The sequence below is a fragment of the Cervus elaphus genome, chromosome 8 (assembly GCF_910594005.1).
Source record: "Cervus elaphus chromosome 8, mCerEla1.1, whole genome shotgun sequence".
In the NCBI taxonomy this organism is placed as follows: Eukaryota; Metazoa; Chordata; class Mammalia; order Artiodactyla; family Cervidae; genus Cervus; species Cervus elaphus.
The window spans coordinates 42497130-42513111 of NC_057822.1; the positions used below are offsets into that span (position 1 = coordinate 42497130).

At 43.4% G+C, this 15982-nt stretch overlaps 2 protein-coding genes across 23 annotated transcripts in view; one reads left to right on the plus strand and one right to left on the minus strand.

The window, feature by feature from the left end:
• Positions 1-5967, plus strand: part of RAPH1 (Ras association (RalGDS/AF-6) and pleckstrin homology domains 1) — a 99493-nt gene extending 93526 nt beyond the window's left edge. For all 4 annotated transcript variants that reach the window (XM_043910313.1, XM_043910309.1, XM_043910311.1 and 1 more), the window contains one exon: positions 12-5967. In XM_043910313.1, coding sequence (XP_043766248.1) covers positions 12-1970 — 1959 coding nt within the window. In that variant the 3' untranslated portion in view covers positions 1971-5967. The remainder of the gene's footprint in view (positions 1-11) is intronic.
• Positions 5968-7839: 1872 nt separating this feature from the next.
• Positions 7840-15982, minus strand: part of ABI2 (abl interactor 2) — a 104356-nt gene continuing 96213 nt past the window's right edge. For 15 of the 19 annotated variants that reach the window (XM_043910324.1, XM_043910319.1, XM_043910320.1 and 12 more), the window contains one exon: positions 7840-12352. In XM_043910324.1, coding sequence (XP_043766259.1) covers positions 12177-12352 — 176 coding nt within the window. In that variant the 3' untranslated portion in view covers positions 7840-12176. The remainder of the gene's footprint in view (positions 12353-15982) is intronic. The other 4 variants (XM_043910331.1, XM_043910334.1, XM_043910332.1 and 1 more) reach the window with 1 other exon arrangement.

A 15982-nucleotide genomic window follows, 5' to 3' on the forward strand; every position in this document is an offset into this window, starting at 1 on the left:
ACTCCTTTTAGGCCAGAATGGAGTCTGTGAATCGGCCCTACACCTCACTCATGCCCCCTTTATCCCCACAGCCCAAGCTAGTCACCCCCTACACGGCCTCACAGCCTTCACCACCCCTCCCGCCCCCGCCCCCTCCGCCCCCGCCTCCCCCGCCCCCGCCGCCTCCGCCTCCCCCTCCCCTGCCCAGCCAGTCCGCCCCGTCTGCGGGCTCCGCAGCCACGATGTTTGTCAAGTACAGCACGATCACCAGGCTGCAGAACGCGTCTCAGCATTCGGGAGCCCTCTTTAAGCCTCCCCCTGCATCAGGGATGCAGCCCTCCACCTCACTGTCAGTGAAGCCTCAGATCCTGGTACCCCCCAATGGAGTGGTGCCTCCCCCGCCGCCCCCGCCCCCACCCCCCACCCCCGGCTCGGCTATGGCCCAGCTGAAGCCCGCCCCCTGCACCCCGTCCCTGCCCCAGTTCAGCCCCCCACCTCCTCCACTGAAGATCCATCACATCCAACACGGCACGCAGACAGCTCCTCCAGCGCCCCCACCTCCTCCTCCCGTCCCTGCCCCCCTGCCTCCCCAGGCCCCCCCCAAGCCCCTTGTGACCTTGCCACCCACACCTACTCCGCCAGTCCCCCCAGTAAAAAAGCAGCCGGTTCTTCCTGTGTCTCACGTTCCACCCTCTCCCCCTGTTCCTCCGGGTCCAGTGCCCCCGCCCACGCTACCCAAGCAGCAGAGCTTCAGTGTAAAACCACCCCCCTCCCCGCTGTCCCCGGCGCCCTCCGTGGTGAAGCAGATAGCCAGCCAGTTCCCCCCACCTCCAGCCCCACCTCCCGCCGAGGGGCCGCCCTTAAAGCCCGCCTCGGTCAACCTCGCCCCACAGTCCCCCCCTGCCGTGAAAGCGAAGCCCAAGTGGCAGCCCAGCTCCGTCCCTGTCCCTTCTCCGGACTTCCCCCCGCCTCCCCCAGAGAGCAGCCTGGTGTTCCCTCCGCCTCCACCGCCGCCCGCCCCGGCCCCGCAGCCTCCGCCGCCGCCACCGCCGCCAGCCACACCCACAGCGGCTCCTGCCCCCGACAAAAGCAGCTCTCCGGGCAAAAAGACCAGTAAAACCTGCAGCCCCGGGGGAAAGAAACCGCCCCCGACGCCGCAGCGCAACTCCAGCATTAAGTCCAGCAGCTGTGCGGAGCACCCTGAGCCCAAGAAACCCTCAGTAGACAGTCTAATCAGCAAGTTCGCATCCCCAGCCGAACCCTCGGGGTCTCCCGGCAAGGAGACCCCACCACCTCCAGCAGCGCCCCCCAAGCCAGGAAAACTCCATCTTTCCGGAGTTAACCTTCCCGGGGTGCTCCAGCAAGGATGCGTGTCCGCGAAGGCGGCTGCGCTGAGCGGGCGCGGCAAGGACTCGGCGGTGGAGTTCCCTTCTCCTCCGTCCGATTCCGACTTCCCACCGCCTCCGCCAGAAACCGAGCTTCCTCTGCCCCCCATCGACATCCCAGCAGTGTTCTCAGGAAGCACCTCTCCAAAAGTGGCCGTTGTTAACCCGCAGCCGCAGCCCTGGGCCAAAACGTCGGTGAAGAAGGCCCCTCCGCCCACGCGACCCAAACGGAACGATAGCACCCGCCTCACTCAAGCCGAGATCTCGGAGCAGCCAGCCACGGCCGCAGTCGCGCCGCAAGTGCCCACCTCGCCCAAGTCCAGCCTTAGTGTCCAGCCGGGCTTCCTGGCTGACCTCAACAGGACACTGCAGCGCAAGTCCATCACGCGGCATGGCTCGCTGTCCTCCTCCCGCGTGTCCAGAGCGGAGCCCACGGCCACCATGGACGACATGGCATTGCCCCCGCCACCCCCCGAACTGCTTTCTGAGCAGCAGAAAGCCGCTTACGGAGGCAGTCATATATCAGGCTATGCAACGTTGCGGAGAGGCCCGCCTCCCGCTCCCCCCAAGAGAGACCAGAACACCAAGCTCTCAAGAGATTGGTAGCTACCGTAGGATTTTATTTTCATGCAACCTGTAATCAGTTCTACAATCAGCTCACCTGATCATCTGAATTCAGGTGTTCAGAGCCTCCTGGTATGTCGTCGTTATTCGGGTAGTGTTCAGCTCTGTGTGTGTGTATACATGTGCGGGTACACACATAGCTATACATATATAGATAGGTAGCGTGTGTATGTATGTATATGTATACATATATCTATATGTATATATATAGCTGAAAGTGATTCTATTTATTCTTTTTCTCTCCTAATCTGAAAATGAGTTTTGTGTATTTGGGGTGGCAGCGGCATGGAAGGGGATATATGTCTTGTCCCTTATGATTTCTGTTATCTATCATTTGGATTGGACCAAAAACTTCAGACTTATTTAGAAGGTATTTTATAAATGTCCATGTGCGGCCTTTCTGTGCATGTTGTGTATTATATATTAAGGATAGATGTATAATGTGCTATTTCTCAGTTTGAGGAGACAACCAGAATGTTTGGTGTATCTACGGGCTTTTGTGTTTTCACCCCCAGTTGGCTGAAGTTAGAACTGCTCGACACTTCTTTTCTCTACATAAAGGGGCACTTTAATTAGGAATCAGTTTCATAGAACGGGTCATAGTGCAGTGTGGGGAAATTTTCAGACACTATCAGTGTGTGGTTGTGCATAGAAAACAGTAAATATGTGGTGTAACTAAACCATTCTAGTTGCAGCACTGCTGCCATGACCCCAGCGGAATCTAGACTGCTCTATCACAGGTAGGCTCTTTGCCTGTAACAGTGCTGTTATCCTGTAGTTCTTTCTGTACTGTTGGGATCCTTTCCACGAGCTTGTGAAGCTCCATCAAGTTTGGTTTCATGATCCTTGCTTTGATTTATTGTAAGAGACTATCCAACATGATACCCTCGGAATGCTCTGTCCCGGCGTGTCTTTGGGTCACCAGTTACCTCCTTATAGTGTGTGCTGTGAGTGGGTGTTGATATTAGGTATCCATAGACAACTGCTATATCAGATACTCACATCCTTTGTCCATTATGTTGCATCATTACGAAAAACAAAATCACCTTCTGAAATGCGTCTTTTTTGTGTGTTGCTGTCTGAAGGGATGGATTAGAAGAGAGAACACTGGCCCCTGTGCAGCTGTCATTAATTAGGTTTCGCAGCTAGTAATGTGGCATACAAGCATTCATTTAAGTGTGGGACTATCATAGAGGGAGGGGGGAAGTGAGTGTTTCGACGATTTCATCCGTAGTGACCGGAGCACAATAGGGTCCTTGCTTGTTGTAGCCCTGTTGTAGAGACTTATCCAAGTTACCATTCCATATGCTCACACTGTACTTCCAGATGTTTTATTTTCCCCTCTGAATTTTCCTTGGTATTTGAGAAATGTGTACTGACTTAGCAATTTGTGATGATAAATTGACCGTTAGGCCAACCTTAGAACTGCTCTTAAATGGGAGAATAAAAAGTACCTCCCCAGCAGTGATAAGTCAGCACACCTTGTAATGAACATCTTTGCCTGTTGTGAATAGGGATCACCAGTGCAACTGCAGAAGTGTTCGACCCTATCCGTAAGGAAAAAGTGATGTCCATAAAGTGGGACAGAGATGGTAAATAATTCAAGAGTTAGCAAGATTGTGCTGTGTACACAGGATTTCTCACTCTGCAACAAAGTACTGCATCGGAGAAAGTGGAAACCTCCCCCCCCCCCCATTGTAACATCTCCAGGATGTGATAGTATACTCCTGTTTATAGAGCAATAAGAATATATACCAGTGTGCATTTGTTACAGCCCTGCTTCTTTAAAAGATACTTTTTTAGATCTGTTTCAGTTCACAAAGTTTTATGTGCTTGATATTCTTATGGTTATGAAGTGACCTTTACCACATCTATATTGTTCATTTAAGCATGCACTGCAATTTGAGTCCATTTGAGTAACACTGCCAAGCGCCACTGTGACTCACGAATGAAGTGATTCCCCAGTCTTCTGCCTGCAGCTTTATCTTCTAAGGATCCCCCTTATTTGTGAGATAGAGGACTTTGAAGGATAGAAGGACTCTGAATCCAATGGTATAAACGTTCATCACTAGGGTTTTTTATTGTGGTGGTGGTCTCTTATATGAGGATGGACCGCTCCCCCTGAGGGAAGAAATCATGTCTCCTCAGTCTTCCTTCACTCCTGATTGGAGCCGTAAGATCCAACCTTTTTTTTTTTTTCAGCGGGGGATTTCCTGGGCCTTATTGCTTGTGTCAGTCCTGACGGTAGCCATCCTGAACCGATGCTTCTTCTAGTGTGTCATTTTCCTGAGAGAGCAGACATCCTTTAGAACACCAGGAGAACACAGCCAGAGGAGAGGAGCTGTCAGTGGCTTGGTGACTATCTGACAACAGGCTGTAGCCCTTTACATTTCTCCAAAGACAAGGCTATTAATCAACTTTTTTCCCTCTTTATGTGAAACAACTGAATCAAAAAAACAAAAATGATATTTTAGATATACTTCTCATGTTTTACTCCCTCTAGGGTTTTTTTTTAATTGGGATTTTTGGTGGGATGTGGTTTGGAGACTGCTATTGTTCTGGCTGTCTTCTTCCCCGGTGTGTTCAGGAAAAACACTGCCAGATGACACAGTACTGTGCCTTCTTCCACCGCCTTCTGCTCAGCTCCTCTAACCCAGCAAAGCTTCTCCAGGGCAAGGGAGACAATCTTGTCAGCTGGCTTGGCTGTACTGAAAAATCAGTAGTATCCTGCTGTTGAGGGCAGTGCAGACAGGTGCCTGTTAAGAGCTAGTGACTTACTAATTAGTGACATCCTTAACTTGTACCACAAAATTTCAAAATTTGATCCAACCTATGCTTAAAGTTTTGGCAACCACTCTGAAGGGCAGCAAAGCCTGTTCTGTTAAAACATTAAGTTCATAGTTATGTTAAGATTATTCTATATTGAAGCTTGGCTTTTATTACCCAAATACTTTTTTTTTCCCCTTAGCTGCTGTAGAATTCTGCTCTTGGAAAAAGTAACTACTCTTAAGGTTTACAGCTACCCACTTCACTGTAAATTGGGTGTTTTTTTTATTTCTGGGGCTTTTTAAGATAAGATTGCTGACTCTTCAGAAGTGACAGGAAACAGTTTTCATCAGAACATCTCAGAGGAACGTCCCACAGACTGTCCCACAGTCCTCGGACATCAAGGTGCTCCTGCCCCCTGCCGGCATAGCCTGCTAGGGAAGGGCTGCGAACTATCTAGGCAGTCCCATCTCCATGTAAGTTTACTTGCCACTAAAAGCAGTCCTGAGGAGATCAAAAAGGTAAACAGAACTGGGGGGGATCATGAAGAGTAATTCCAATAGATTAACAACTCTGAGGTCAAGGTTAATAGGAGCTGTGCATCCAATTAAGAGTTTCAGAAGCTGCTATTCTGGGAGAATACAACTGCTAATAAGCTCATGTCAAGGATGTTAGGCTATAAGGAGCCTGAAAAAAACTTTAGGTAATGGACTGATTTGACTATCGGGCCACCAACAGAACCCCTTGTCACTCTTTTTCCCACAGCTAAACGCAATTTTATGTTATAGACACAAGGTGATTTTAAACAAGAAAACCTTTTCCTAGTTTTCTATATTACCAAACTGTTTCATGTAGGTTTATGTAGTTAACTTCAGAACTAACAGTTTATAACTTATGTAATCTCATAACCTCATGGATTTTGTTTAAACCAATTAAAACTGTATGATCCTGTGATTATAGGTGTAATGACTTCCTTTAAATAATTTGGATTTGTACACTTGTAAGAGGATGTTTATTTCTAAAAATCACTTTAGGTTGCAAGAACCTTTTGGCACTTGAAGTTTTGTTTTATACACTTCACATTATTTACATACAGCAAGTTATTCCTGACCCTATAGGAATGGTTGCTCACTCACAAAATTGAGATTTGATCCATGGAGAGATGCAAGAAGTACAGAATTAAGATTTATTTTCCTTTAAAAATTGAATGGAAGACCATTGTTATCTCTTTACTAGTCTCCCTCAAAGTAAACAAGTGTTCAGTTCTTAATTGTGCCCTTAGAAGGTCTATATGTATAAGAAATCCGAAATTTAGCTATAGAATACACTTGCTAAGTAAAAATAAGCTAAACACAATATACTTGATAAACGTGTGAAGGAAATAATCTCCAATTGGTTTGCTCTTTGCTTGTTGAAGTATAAACCATTTAGAAAACATCTGCTATAATTCCCAGTGCCTTGAACTCTCTTGGGGGAACAGCATAAAAAAAATCTAACAAGCAAACTTTGAGGTGCTAATGAAAGAAGGAAGGTGTTTCTAGTTGGTGCAGAAACACAAAAAGTGACTGTCTCACAAGAGATGGCTTCATCTACCTAATCAAGGTCTGGCTGCTTTCTACCAAAGACATTTAGAGAAGTGAGTCAAGTCAGGGTGATGGTGAATACTACATATTTAAAAGATGGCCAAGTTCAGAATGAATGTTGAACATGGATGGCTATTAATACCAAGCTCATAATTGAAGCCTCAACCTCTTCTTAGGCAGGACATGCTTGTGGCACTTAAACAAAATCTGCAAACTGTCCATTGTTTGTTAAGTTTATTGTAACCTAATACCAAAAACTGCCATTTTTCATGATATACTACCACCTCCTGTATTTCTCTACTTGTAAATAATTTCTCCTAGGGGAAAAAAAAAAAGCATTAACTGGAAAGTTTCATTAATTTTATTGTCAGCCACTAGTGAACTCCTTTTATAGAAATGTACATTTAAAATATCAGCTTGTGTAAATGTCGTAAAAGCATTGTTTACTGTTTTAAAGAAAAATTGCACATTATACTTAACTGAGATTGCTCCCTCTCTTCCCATTTCTTAAAAAAAAAAGGAGTAAAGGCTCATGCTAACATCCAGGCTGTGGGAGCTTTGCCATAAATATATACAATGTAGGAATATAGCTTTTTAAAGCATGAAAAAGGCAAAAGGAACTGCATTCAAAGTACAGGATAGAGGACATTATTCAGATGATTACGCACAGCTCGGTAAAGATGAAGTTAGTTTTTCTTTCAGCTTTGTTGCTATTATTTTCTTCTACTTAAATGTACACTCATTTCATTATGTGCCTTGCTCCCTGATTGTGCAAACCTATATATAGATATATATATATGAGAGAGATATTCAGTACTACTGACGATGTTTTTGTTCTACTGCTGGATTAAGTTATTTTCCAAGTTACTTATTCTTGCCAAGTTACTGTCAGTAAACTATTGTAATGGCTTAGGACAGTAGTCATGCGGTCAGTGTAATTTACGTGTTTCCATTATGTCAGCTTATCCAGTCCTTAATAAAAAGAATACATAGATTCATTTAAACATCTAAACTGGACTGGACTGTTTGTGGATCGCCACCGTAAGAACCTGGTTTTGCTGTTTATGTTGAGGTACCCAAAACAGATTGTAACATGCACATAAAGCGTGAAGGTAAACTATAATTTGATGTGTTCAACTGAAAATAACGTTTTTACCCCTTTAAACAACACAGTTAGGTAAGAACTAGAACAAAAAAGGTTGCTTTTTGTTTGAAAGTCTTGGTATCACAATCATGTGTTGAACTGCCGTGTCAAGGTATGTATAAGTGTGGATTCAAATGTATTTACAATCATGTTGCTGCTGCGTCGCTTCAGTCGTGTCCGACTCTGTGCGACCGCATGGACTGCAGCACGCCAGCACTTGTAACTTACCACCGAGTGGTAAGGATTGCGGGCTTTCACTGGTGTGGCTCAGGTTCACTCCCTGGTCAGGGAACTGAGATGCTGCCCACGGCACGGCCAAAAAGGTTACTTGCAAAAATACGTTCTCAAGACATTTGGATATACCTTGTAGGATTTTATTTAGGCCAAGTTCTTAGTACACAGCAACAATTAATTCCAAATACAGTTTCAAAATTAAAAAGTGAAATGTCCCCCCAACTCATCTGGAGGTGGTTTAATGGCACACACAAGAAACATTACTGGCAACAGATGCTCCCTCAGGTTTTCCTACATCGTTCTTACTGAAGGCGTTAACACCAGCCCTCCCTCCGGGAGCTGTAAGCACAACTGGCCAGATCACAAATTGTTTACATTCTTTTCTGTAAACTATTTTGTTAAGAAAAAGATGCATGGACACAAAATATGATAAAAACTGCTTTTCATAGAATTCTGAAGTTGCAAAAGACGTTTCCATTTTAATGTGAAAATAAGCTTTTTGTCTGCTTTTTGTTTAATTTTTTTACAAAAAAACCTCAAGATATTTAGCAAGGATCATTTATACACAGGCCCTGTCATTTTTTGTCAATTTTTTCTTTTAAAGTATGAGATTCTCAAATCAACAAAGCTCAGCACAAAATAAACTTAAGGTAATGAGCGCATTGCCTCCATTCAAGAACTGTTTTCTAAGGCTCTCAGATAAGGCTGTGCCGCTCCTTCCAGTGCTGAGACACTACCATTTTAGCTACATACACCTAATGAAAAAGACCGTTTGTACTGAGTGTAGTTTCAAAAGGGTTAAAATGAAGATGACTTTTACTAATTAAGGCTGCACTCAATACACTCCTTTAAACAACACTTTGAATTGTATTAATTGAAACATAGTGTTAACTTTTCAAGTATCTTCCTGAAGACATCAAGTAGAACTTTAAAATAAACATATAACACAATTAAGACAGTTGCAGAAAGAGTACCAGGCGCTGAGTCAGGGGTTCTACTGTTGTTAACTAGCTGTTACCTGAAATGAAACATCTAACCTCATCAGTAAAATGAGACTGAACTAAAAGTTCTGAAATCTCATCTCGCTCTGAAACTCTTTAAGTAAATCACGTGAGGGAAATTATCACCTTAACACTGATCAGGAGTTTCTGGCCAAAGAAGTTCAGAAGCAAACAGATGAGAAGTGATGCGGATCCCCATTCTTTTCCAAGATGTGTCAACCACCTGCCAGCTCCTCCATCAAAGCCTTTTCCAAGAGAGAGGTGGCCTTCAGGTCATGCCATGCTCTCTCCACGGAGGAGGAAAGGTGGTTAAAGAAAAAGTACCAGTTCTTAATGCAGAATGGTCACCTGCTAAAAGAAAGTGAGCATAAAAGGATAAAAGCACACTGTCATTTTCAGGCCTCTCAGACAGAAAAATCTTAGTGATCATGAGATTGCTGAGGCGCACAGCTACATTACAGAGACCACTGTGAAGACACAGAAAAGTCTCTCTGGCTGGTAATAAACAGCAGCAGGAGGGGAAGAGGAGGAATGAAAATGTCTCGCGCAGTGACTCGGGAACACAGCAAAAGTAGCAGGTCCCGAACCCTGCGGTAGGAATAGCAGGTGTGCTGGAGAAGACAGAAAAGCAGGTCGACAAAAGATGGGAAGTACTAAACAAGACACTGTAAGGGATTCATATGTATTTCAAACAACAGGCTCAATCTCTCAAATCTAGATTTTGACATGTTGACAAGATTTAGGTTTTCAATTTATTGCCTAGGTCATAAGGTCAACAAGAAAATATGCTTTCGTTGAAATCCCCATGGCCTGTCCAATAGTAATACTTTTAAAAAGGGAACAACTTGTAAGTCAAATCCCTCCCTCTTTTTTTTTTTTTTTTTAAAGGCAAAAGGGAGTGGACACAAGTCAAAAACACTTCAAGAGGAAATGGACCTCCTCTAGCCCAATAAAATGGTTGCTTACTGGTCAGCAGATTTTATACCTGAATCACCTTTGCCACAATACTATGTAGCATGTAAGATTTCTGCACTCGTTTAGAATTCCTACTACCAACCATCTTGTAGTTTATTTTACAATGGGATGAACTTACAATAAAACAAATACTACCCTCACAGACTATTAATAACATGCAGTCTATGAAATATTAAAAGTCTCCAATGACTTTAAGCCTGGCCCATCATCATTACATAGTATCCTTCCAAAACAATATACAGAATTTAAAACTGTACAAAAAACATAAAATATGCAGAAAATCTAACAGGTGGTGTTTTTAAAACAAAAAACTACACACACACTAGTACTAAAAAATATAGGAAAAGTCGGCTGACCCATGGATCCCTGTGCTGCAGGTCTTCAATAGTATCTTCTCAGCTCCCCAGTCCAGCAGGGGTCCAACAGGCAAGCTGACCACCACCAACTTTTTTTTCCTTCACCACCAACTCTTTATGCACAGTTGTCTTCTGGGCTTCTGAAGGTGGGAGCTGTGGGAGCTATTTGCTGGATTTTGAAATACCTTCTGCTTTATTAGTCCACTAAGCTTTCTCAGCAAAAAACTATTTAAATAACTTTGAACATCTAATTTCAAAACAGTTTTCCTAGTTACACACCAACACTAAAAGAGTTTAACCTCTCCAAGTCTAGTCTTGGTTGCATCCATAATGAAGCTGAAGGCTCAGAGGACACTCAAGGGCCATTACTTTGAAGGAAGACAGGGAATTAAGAGTATCAAGGTGACCTAACAAAGTATGAAGTGTAATTTACAGTGTACTGGAGGCAAGTTAATGAAAATGAAATGCAGTCTCCGGGAAATCTTTGCTAACTGCAATATGTGAGGAAAAAAAACCTGCAACTCTGAAACAAAATTCTTAAGGAAGCACTATCTGGGTCTCAGCTACATGGTGATGAGTTTTGTGCTCTGAGAATAGATTCATAGGTAGAGTATTAGCTCTGTCTGCACTCCCTCACACCTACTACACTTGCTCACTTTTCAGTCACGTTCCTCACCTGCGCTATCATGTTCAAGGCCCATGTCTGAAATACACGCGGCTGCCGCCTCACCTCTCACCCAGCACGGGGAAGTCACCTGCAAAGCTCTCTCCCGGCCAGGTCACTGAGACCAGGACGGACCCGTGGCAGCTTTGGCCTGTGAGCGGGCGCGTCACCACGGTATTTACCTGCCCAACAGCCTGGCCTCCTGGATTTTTTTCAATATCTATTACACAAGAGATGACTAAAGTCATCTGCCTTCCAAACTCCACTGAATTCAAAGCTGTAATTGTGCAGATGAAGGAAAAAAAAAAACAACTTGGATAAGCACTTGGCCTTATACCACTCATCCCACTATTCTTAATCTGAAATATAAGATTCAGATTCTCACCAAGAGCAGCTACTGCAAAGGCCAAACACACAGAATCAGGGGAATAGTTATCTTTTCTAAGTGAGTAAACAAATTCAACAGTAGCTAACACTTGCCATTAATAACATTCAGAGAGCACAGGAGCAAGCCTTTTATTCCCAGTGACTCTCAAGAGAATTGAAAATAAACTATTAAAAAAATTTTTTTTGTTTGTTTCCTAAATAGTGAGAGAAGTAAAGAAATAGTTGGTCTGACCTCTAAGATCCTACTCCTCAAAACAGCACCTAAGGCCAGGGTTTGGGAACTGAACCTAGTGAGCAGGGCACTTCACTGTCCGCCTCTCTAGAACCTCAGCAGCCTCCCTGTGTACCTCGGCACGCCCACCTGAGCCCCGGAGGCCGGGCGCACCGCCAGCAGCAGCCCCGTAAGACAACCACCCTCAGAATGGAGACGCAAATCGATCTCATAATCTACGAACTGAGAAACATGAAGGGGGATGCAAGTCAGCTCAACATTAACTTGTTCGGAGCACTCAAGTGCTGAGAAAATGCAAATTTACAGTGCTGAAGAGGAAATAGGCCATCTGAAACAGTTACAAAAATGGTTATGTATGATACTTAAATATCGGTTCCCCCTCCTCATACAAGTGGAAGCGAGTGTGGGGCTAGGGCACGCACTGGGCCACGCGGCTAACCTTCAGCACAGGCACTGCAGGTCACCCAGTGCCAGAGATTCCGCAGGAGGAGAAATCCCAAGGGTGTACAATATTCCTGAGAAAGATCCCAGATTTTTTTTCTGAATCAGTCTTAACCTGATTTGTTTCACATAGTTACGCTGTTATACCTCTGATATATTCAGAAACCGTCACTTTATTTCAATCCAAACAGCTCAGCATAGTATAAGTGATGGCAGAAAGATCCATTTGTTCAAATTCAGCTTGCTTTTTTGTTTTAATACTGAGGGATAAACCAAAAAAAAAAAAAAAGGTAGCTTTTGTCATTTGTATCCTTCATTCAATTTCACTGGAGGGGAATCCCCAGGGCCTTTCGATAATCTGGGAAGACCTGACTATTCCTGTGAGGGAGACAGCCCTGCTGAGCTTTACTCAGAATAATGCATGATAGACTCCACGTAATTCCCAGGAAAAAGCCCAGTCACTCCATTCATAACTCCCTCATACCAACCATCGTCATTCTTCTTGATGACATAAATAATGGCTCCTTCCTGAAAGGACAGCTCATCTTCCTTGTCTTTTGTATAATCATAAATTGCCACAACTAGAGGAGGGAAAAAAAAGGATATGAAAGAAGAATAACATTCATAGAAAGGTAGAACCAAATAATGAATACCCTTCCCGAACTTCTGCAACACATCAAAAACTGCCTTTCTCAACACAGGGCCGCCCGCCCCCACCCCCACGCTCCCTGTCTGACACCCAGCCTCTACGGTGGGGTTCCATGTTGAAGTTGGGTTCAAAACTTCATAAATGGCAAAAAGTAGTGTTTAGTCAAACTTACTGATCAGTCTTGTTGAAGAGATACACACAATCCCAGAATGGGGAAAGACGGCTGTTTCTTCAGCAGAGCTTGTGTTAAAGCACCATATTACGTGAAAACATGTGTCTTTAAACACTGGAATGATACTAGAGCAATGAGATAAACTAGGAGAGGCCAGTGAGAAAAGGAAATTGAGGGACTAGCAGACTATGTCTCTCTTCTCACACTTTTAGAGCCTATGCCTGTTAACTCAGAACAGTGACAATGTGTGAATGATGGCATCTACCATATATATTCTTTCAAAACACACGCTGTCTTATGCCACCAGTTTAACACCTCTAGGGTAACAGACTGAAAGTGTTAAGAAAACAGATACCTGTGAGTGCTCCTGTGATTTTCATTACTTAAATCACTTGTTAACTGGGGCCTGTCAATGATTTCTCGGACAATCTTTGGTTCTTAAGTATTACATTTTCCTCAATGGTATAGTTAAATTGGGACACCCTACATTGGGCTTCCCCACTGCCTCAGATGGTAGAGGACCCGCCTGTAATGCCGGAGATCTGAGTCTGATCCCTGGATAGAGCAGATCCCCTGGAGAAGAGAATGGTAACCCACTCCTGTATTCTTGCCTGGAGAATTCCATGGACAGAGGAGCCTGGCGGGCAAGAATACCCGAGTGGGTAGCCATTCCCTTTACTAGTCTCCCTCAAACTAAACCTTCTATAAAAAGATCTTCTGTACCTTTATTATGCCACTTGGAATTTCACTCAATAAAATCTTTGTTTTGAGAAGCATATATTGACTGTTTCTTATGCAACCTTAATCCTAAACAAATCCTAAACAAATAAGAAACAAACTAAAACAGGGACTTTTGAGATAGTAAAACTTGCTCCAGTTAACTTGGATTTCTGGCCTGCTTTAGTAAAAATTCAACAGCTTTCCTAAACTCTGAATATTTGCCATTAGTGTGACAGAGGATGCCAGAAAATACTTTAGCGGAAACTACAAAGAGTCTGTGTGTATTTCTCAAAGTATAACCAAACACCTAAACAAATACAATTAAATGACATACAAGTTTAAAGAGAATACAAGATATGTAGAGTATTTAGTATTTCCGGTCAATATTTTTGACTCTTGTTTTTTTTGGATTGATAACATTCCTGATGCTTACAGAAATGTAAGCCCACTGAGAAGTAATTCAGAGGAAAGTACCGTAAATCCTGTTAATCCCACGCCTTCTGAACCTCTCAGGCCCACACTTGTCTCCACCGTCACAGTCACTGCCCTCGTCAGTGCTCAGTCTTCAAGCTGGAATACACATGTCACTACGGGCACCTGAAGACTTTCTAAGCAGCGTGAGTGACATGATTTTTTAAAATCCTGCATCTAGATCTGATCTGCCTGGGACGATACCATCAGTCAAGCATCAGTCATAGAAGTTCTCATTTCCTGTTTATCTTTCTCCCACTTAACAAAACTACAGTGGTGCGCTATGCTTAAGTGTAGAAACACCCCGGGGGCCAAAGAGCCAATTCAAATTACCAGCATGGTGTTGAGAGAGAGAATGACTCCCCAGACCACCCACCTTTTCACAAGTGAGGTGGCTCCCATTCCTTCGCTTTCAACGACAGTTAGGGTAGACTTTAATGAGGTTATCAGATGACACATCATATGAAACTTAATTTTTAAAGACAGAACATCAACTGATTTTTGGCAAACAACTCTGAAGGAGTTAAGAGAACTGAGAGTCAGTGCTGCGGGAAGAATACTTCCATTTGCGTCTGTTGATTTATGTGGACAACATCTGCAGCACCACCACCTCAGCTGAGGCCCTAGTCTCTTGCTTTAGAAAGGTACCCAACCTGGTCTTTCCAGCTCCTATTTTTCTTTCTTTCTAATGCACTCTACACTATTATCAGGTATCTTTTAAAAAAAAAATTAAAATATAAGTAAATGGGAACTTATCATTAACCTACTTAAGATCCTCCACAATTTTCCTTTACTATCAGATTTTTCAAAAAGAAAAAAATTCCAAACACCCTCTTCCTGGTATTCAAGGCCTCCCAATATGAATTACAACTTCCTTCCCTTCCGGCACCCTCAGCTCACCTACTCCCTCCCGACGATTCACCAGGTCCCCGGGCACAGGACATTAGTCACCATGCCCTTTCAACTCAGGATTCTCTCTGACTGGAGGGCCCCTTCCTATCTCTCTTCTCTGCCTGAGAAACTCACACTCAGCATTCAAAGCACATCACGCATGCCATGTTCACTGAGAAGCTTTCTGGACTCCTCAGAATGAGTGGCACTATTCATTTTTGGACAATCATTAATGGAGCATCCATTCTGATTTTTAGAGATACAAAGATGAATAAGACAAGGGGCCATCACAAGTCTTGTGAGGACAGAAATGCTATCTGATAAATTATCATACACTGCTTATGCTTCTACCAAGAAATTATGTCACTGAGCTGGAGGAACACATGAACAGATGACTTGATAGAAGAAAGGGAATTAAAATCGGCACTGACAAATAAGTCATTTTGTCACAAATAATTTAAAGCCAGTAAAAATTAGAGCCAAGACTCGATCCTAGGTCTGTGAGAGTTCAAGCTTAAGCCAATGTTCAGAATGTGGGCTCAGAAGTTAGGCTGTCAAGTTTAGATCCCAGCTATACCACTTAACATTTTACAGAACATATTTCACTTTCCCTAAGCTGCTTTTTACTCAGCTATATAATGGGTATTATAATAATGCTAATACCTCAAAGCACTGTTATATTAAATAAGGCAATGCACATATAATATGTAGCCCAGGGCCTTGTACATAGTAAACATTCTATATAAATGTTAGCCCTTTTATTATCATTAATAACTATTGTGATATACTATCTCTAACACATTTTCTGTTATATAAGTTACTCTGAACCTCAAGTTTTCTAGTTTGCAAAATGGGCTATCTCACATGTAATAAGTCTTGCATTATGCCAGGCACACAATAAATACAAGAAAATGTCTTTTCTCTACCGAAGTTCAGCCAAGATACTTATATATACAAGTTATCTCCACTTACGATAAACCTATGCAGTGGTGCTCAACCTTGAAGTTTTGAGGAACTTTAAAAAATTCTAATGCCTGGGTCCCCTGTCCACAGACTGGTTTAATAGGTCTGGAAGCACGGACACGTTAAGCACTCCCGAGGGGACCCTAGATGCAGGCACATGTGAGAGCCAGGGCTAAGTCTACGAACTTTGTTAGCAAAGTCTATGAATCTAAGTCTAAGAGCAAAGTGAGACCTCAGGCAACAGCCTTAACATGGATGCACACTCAAAGAGCAGTCAGTCATAAGCTGAACACAGCTGGTTATTTTTGTTTTGCCAGAAAGAGGAAGAGCTTATCTGCTTTTTAC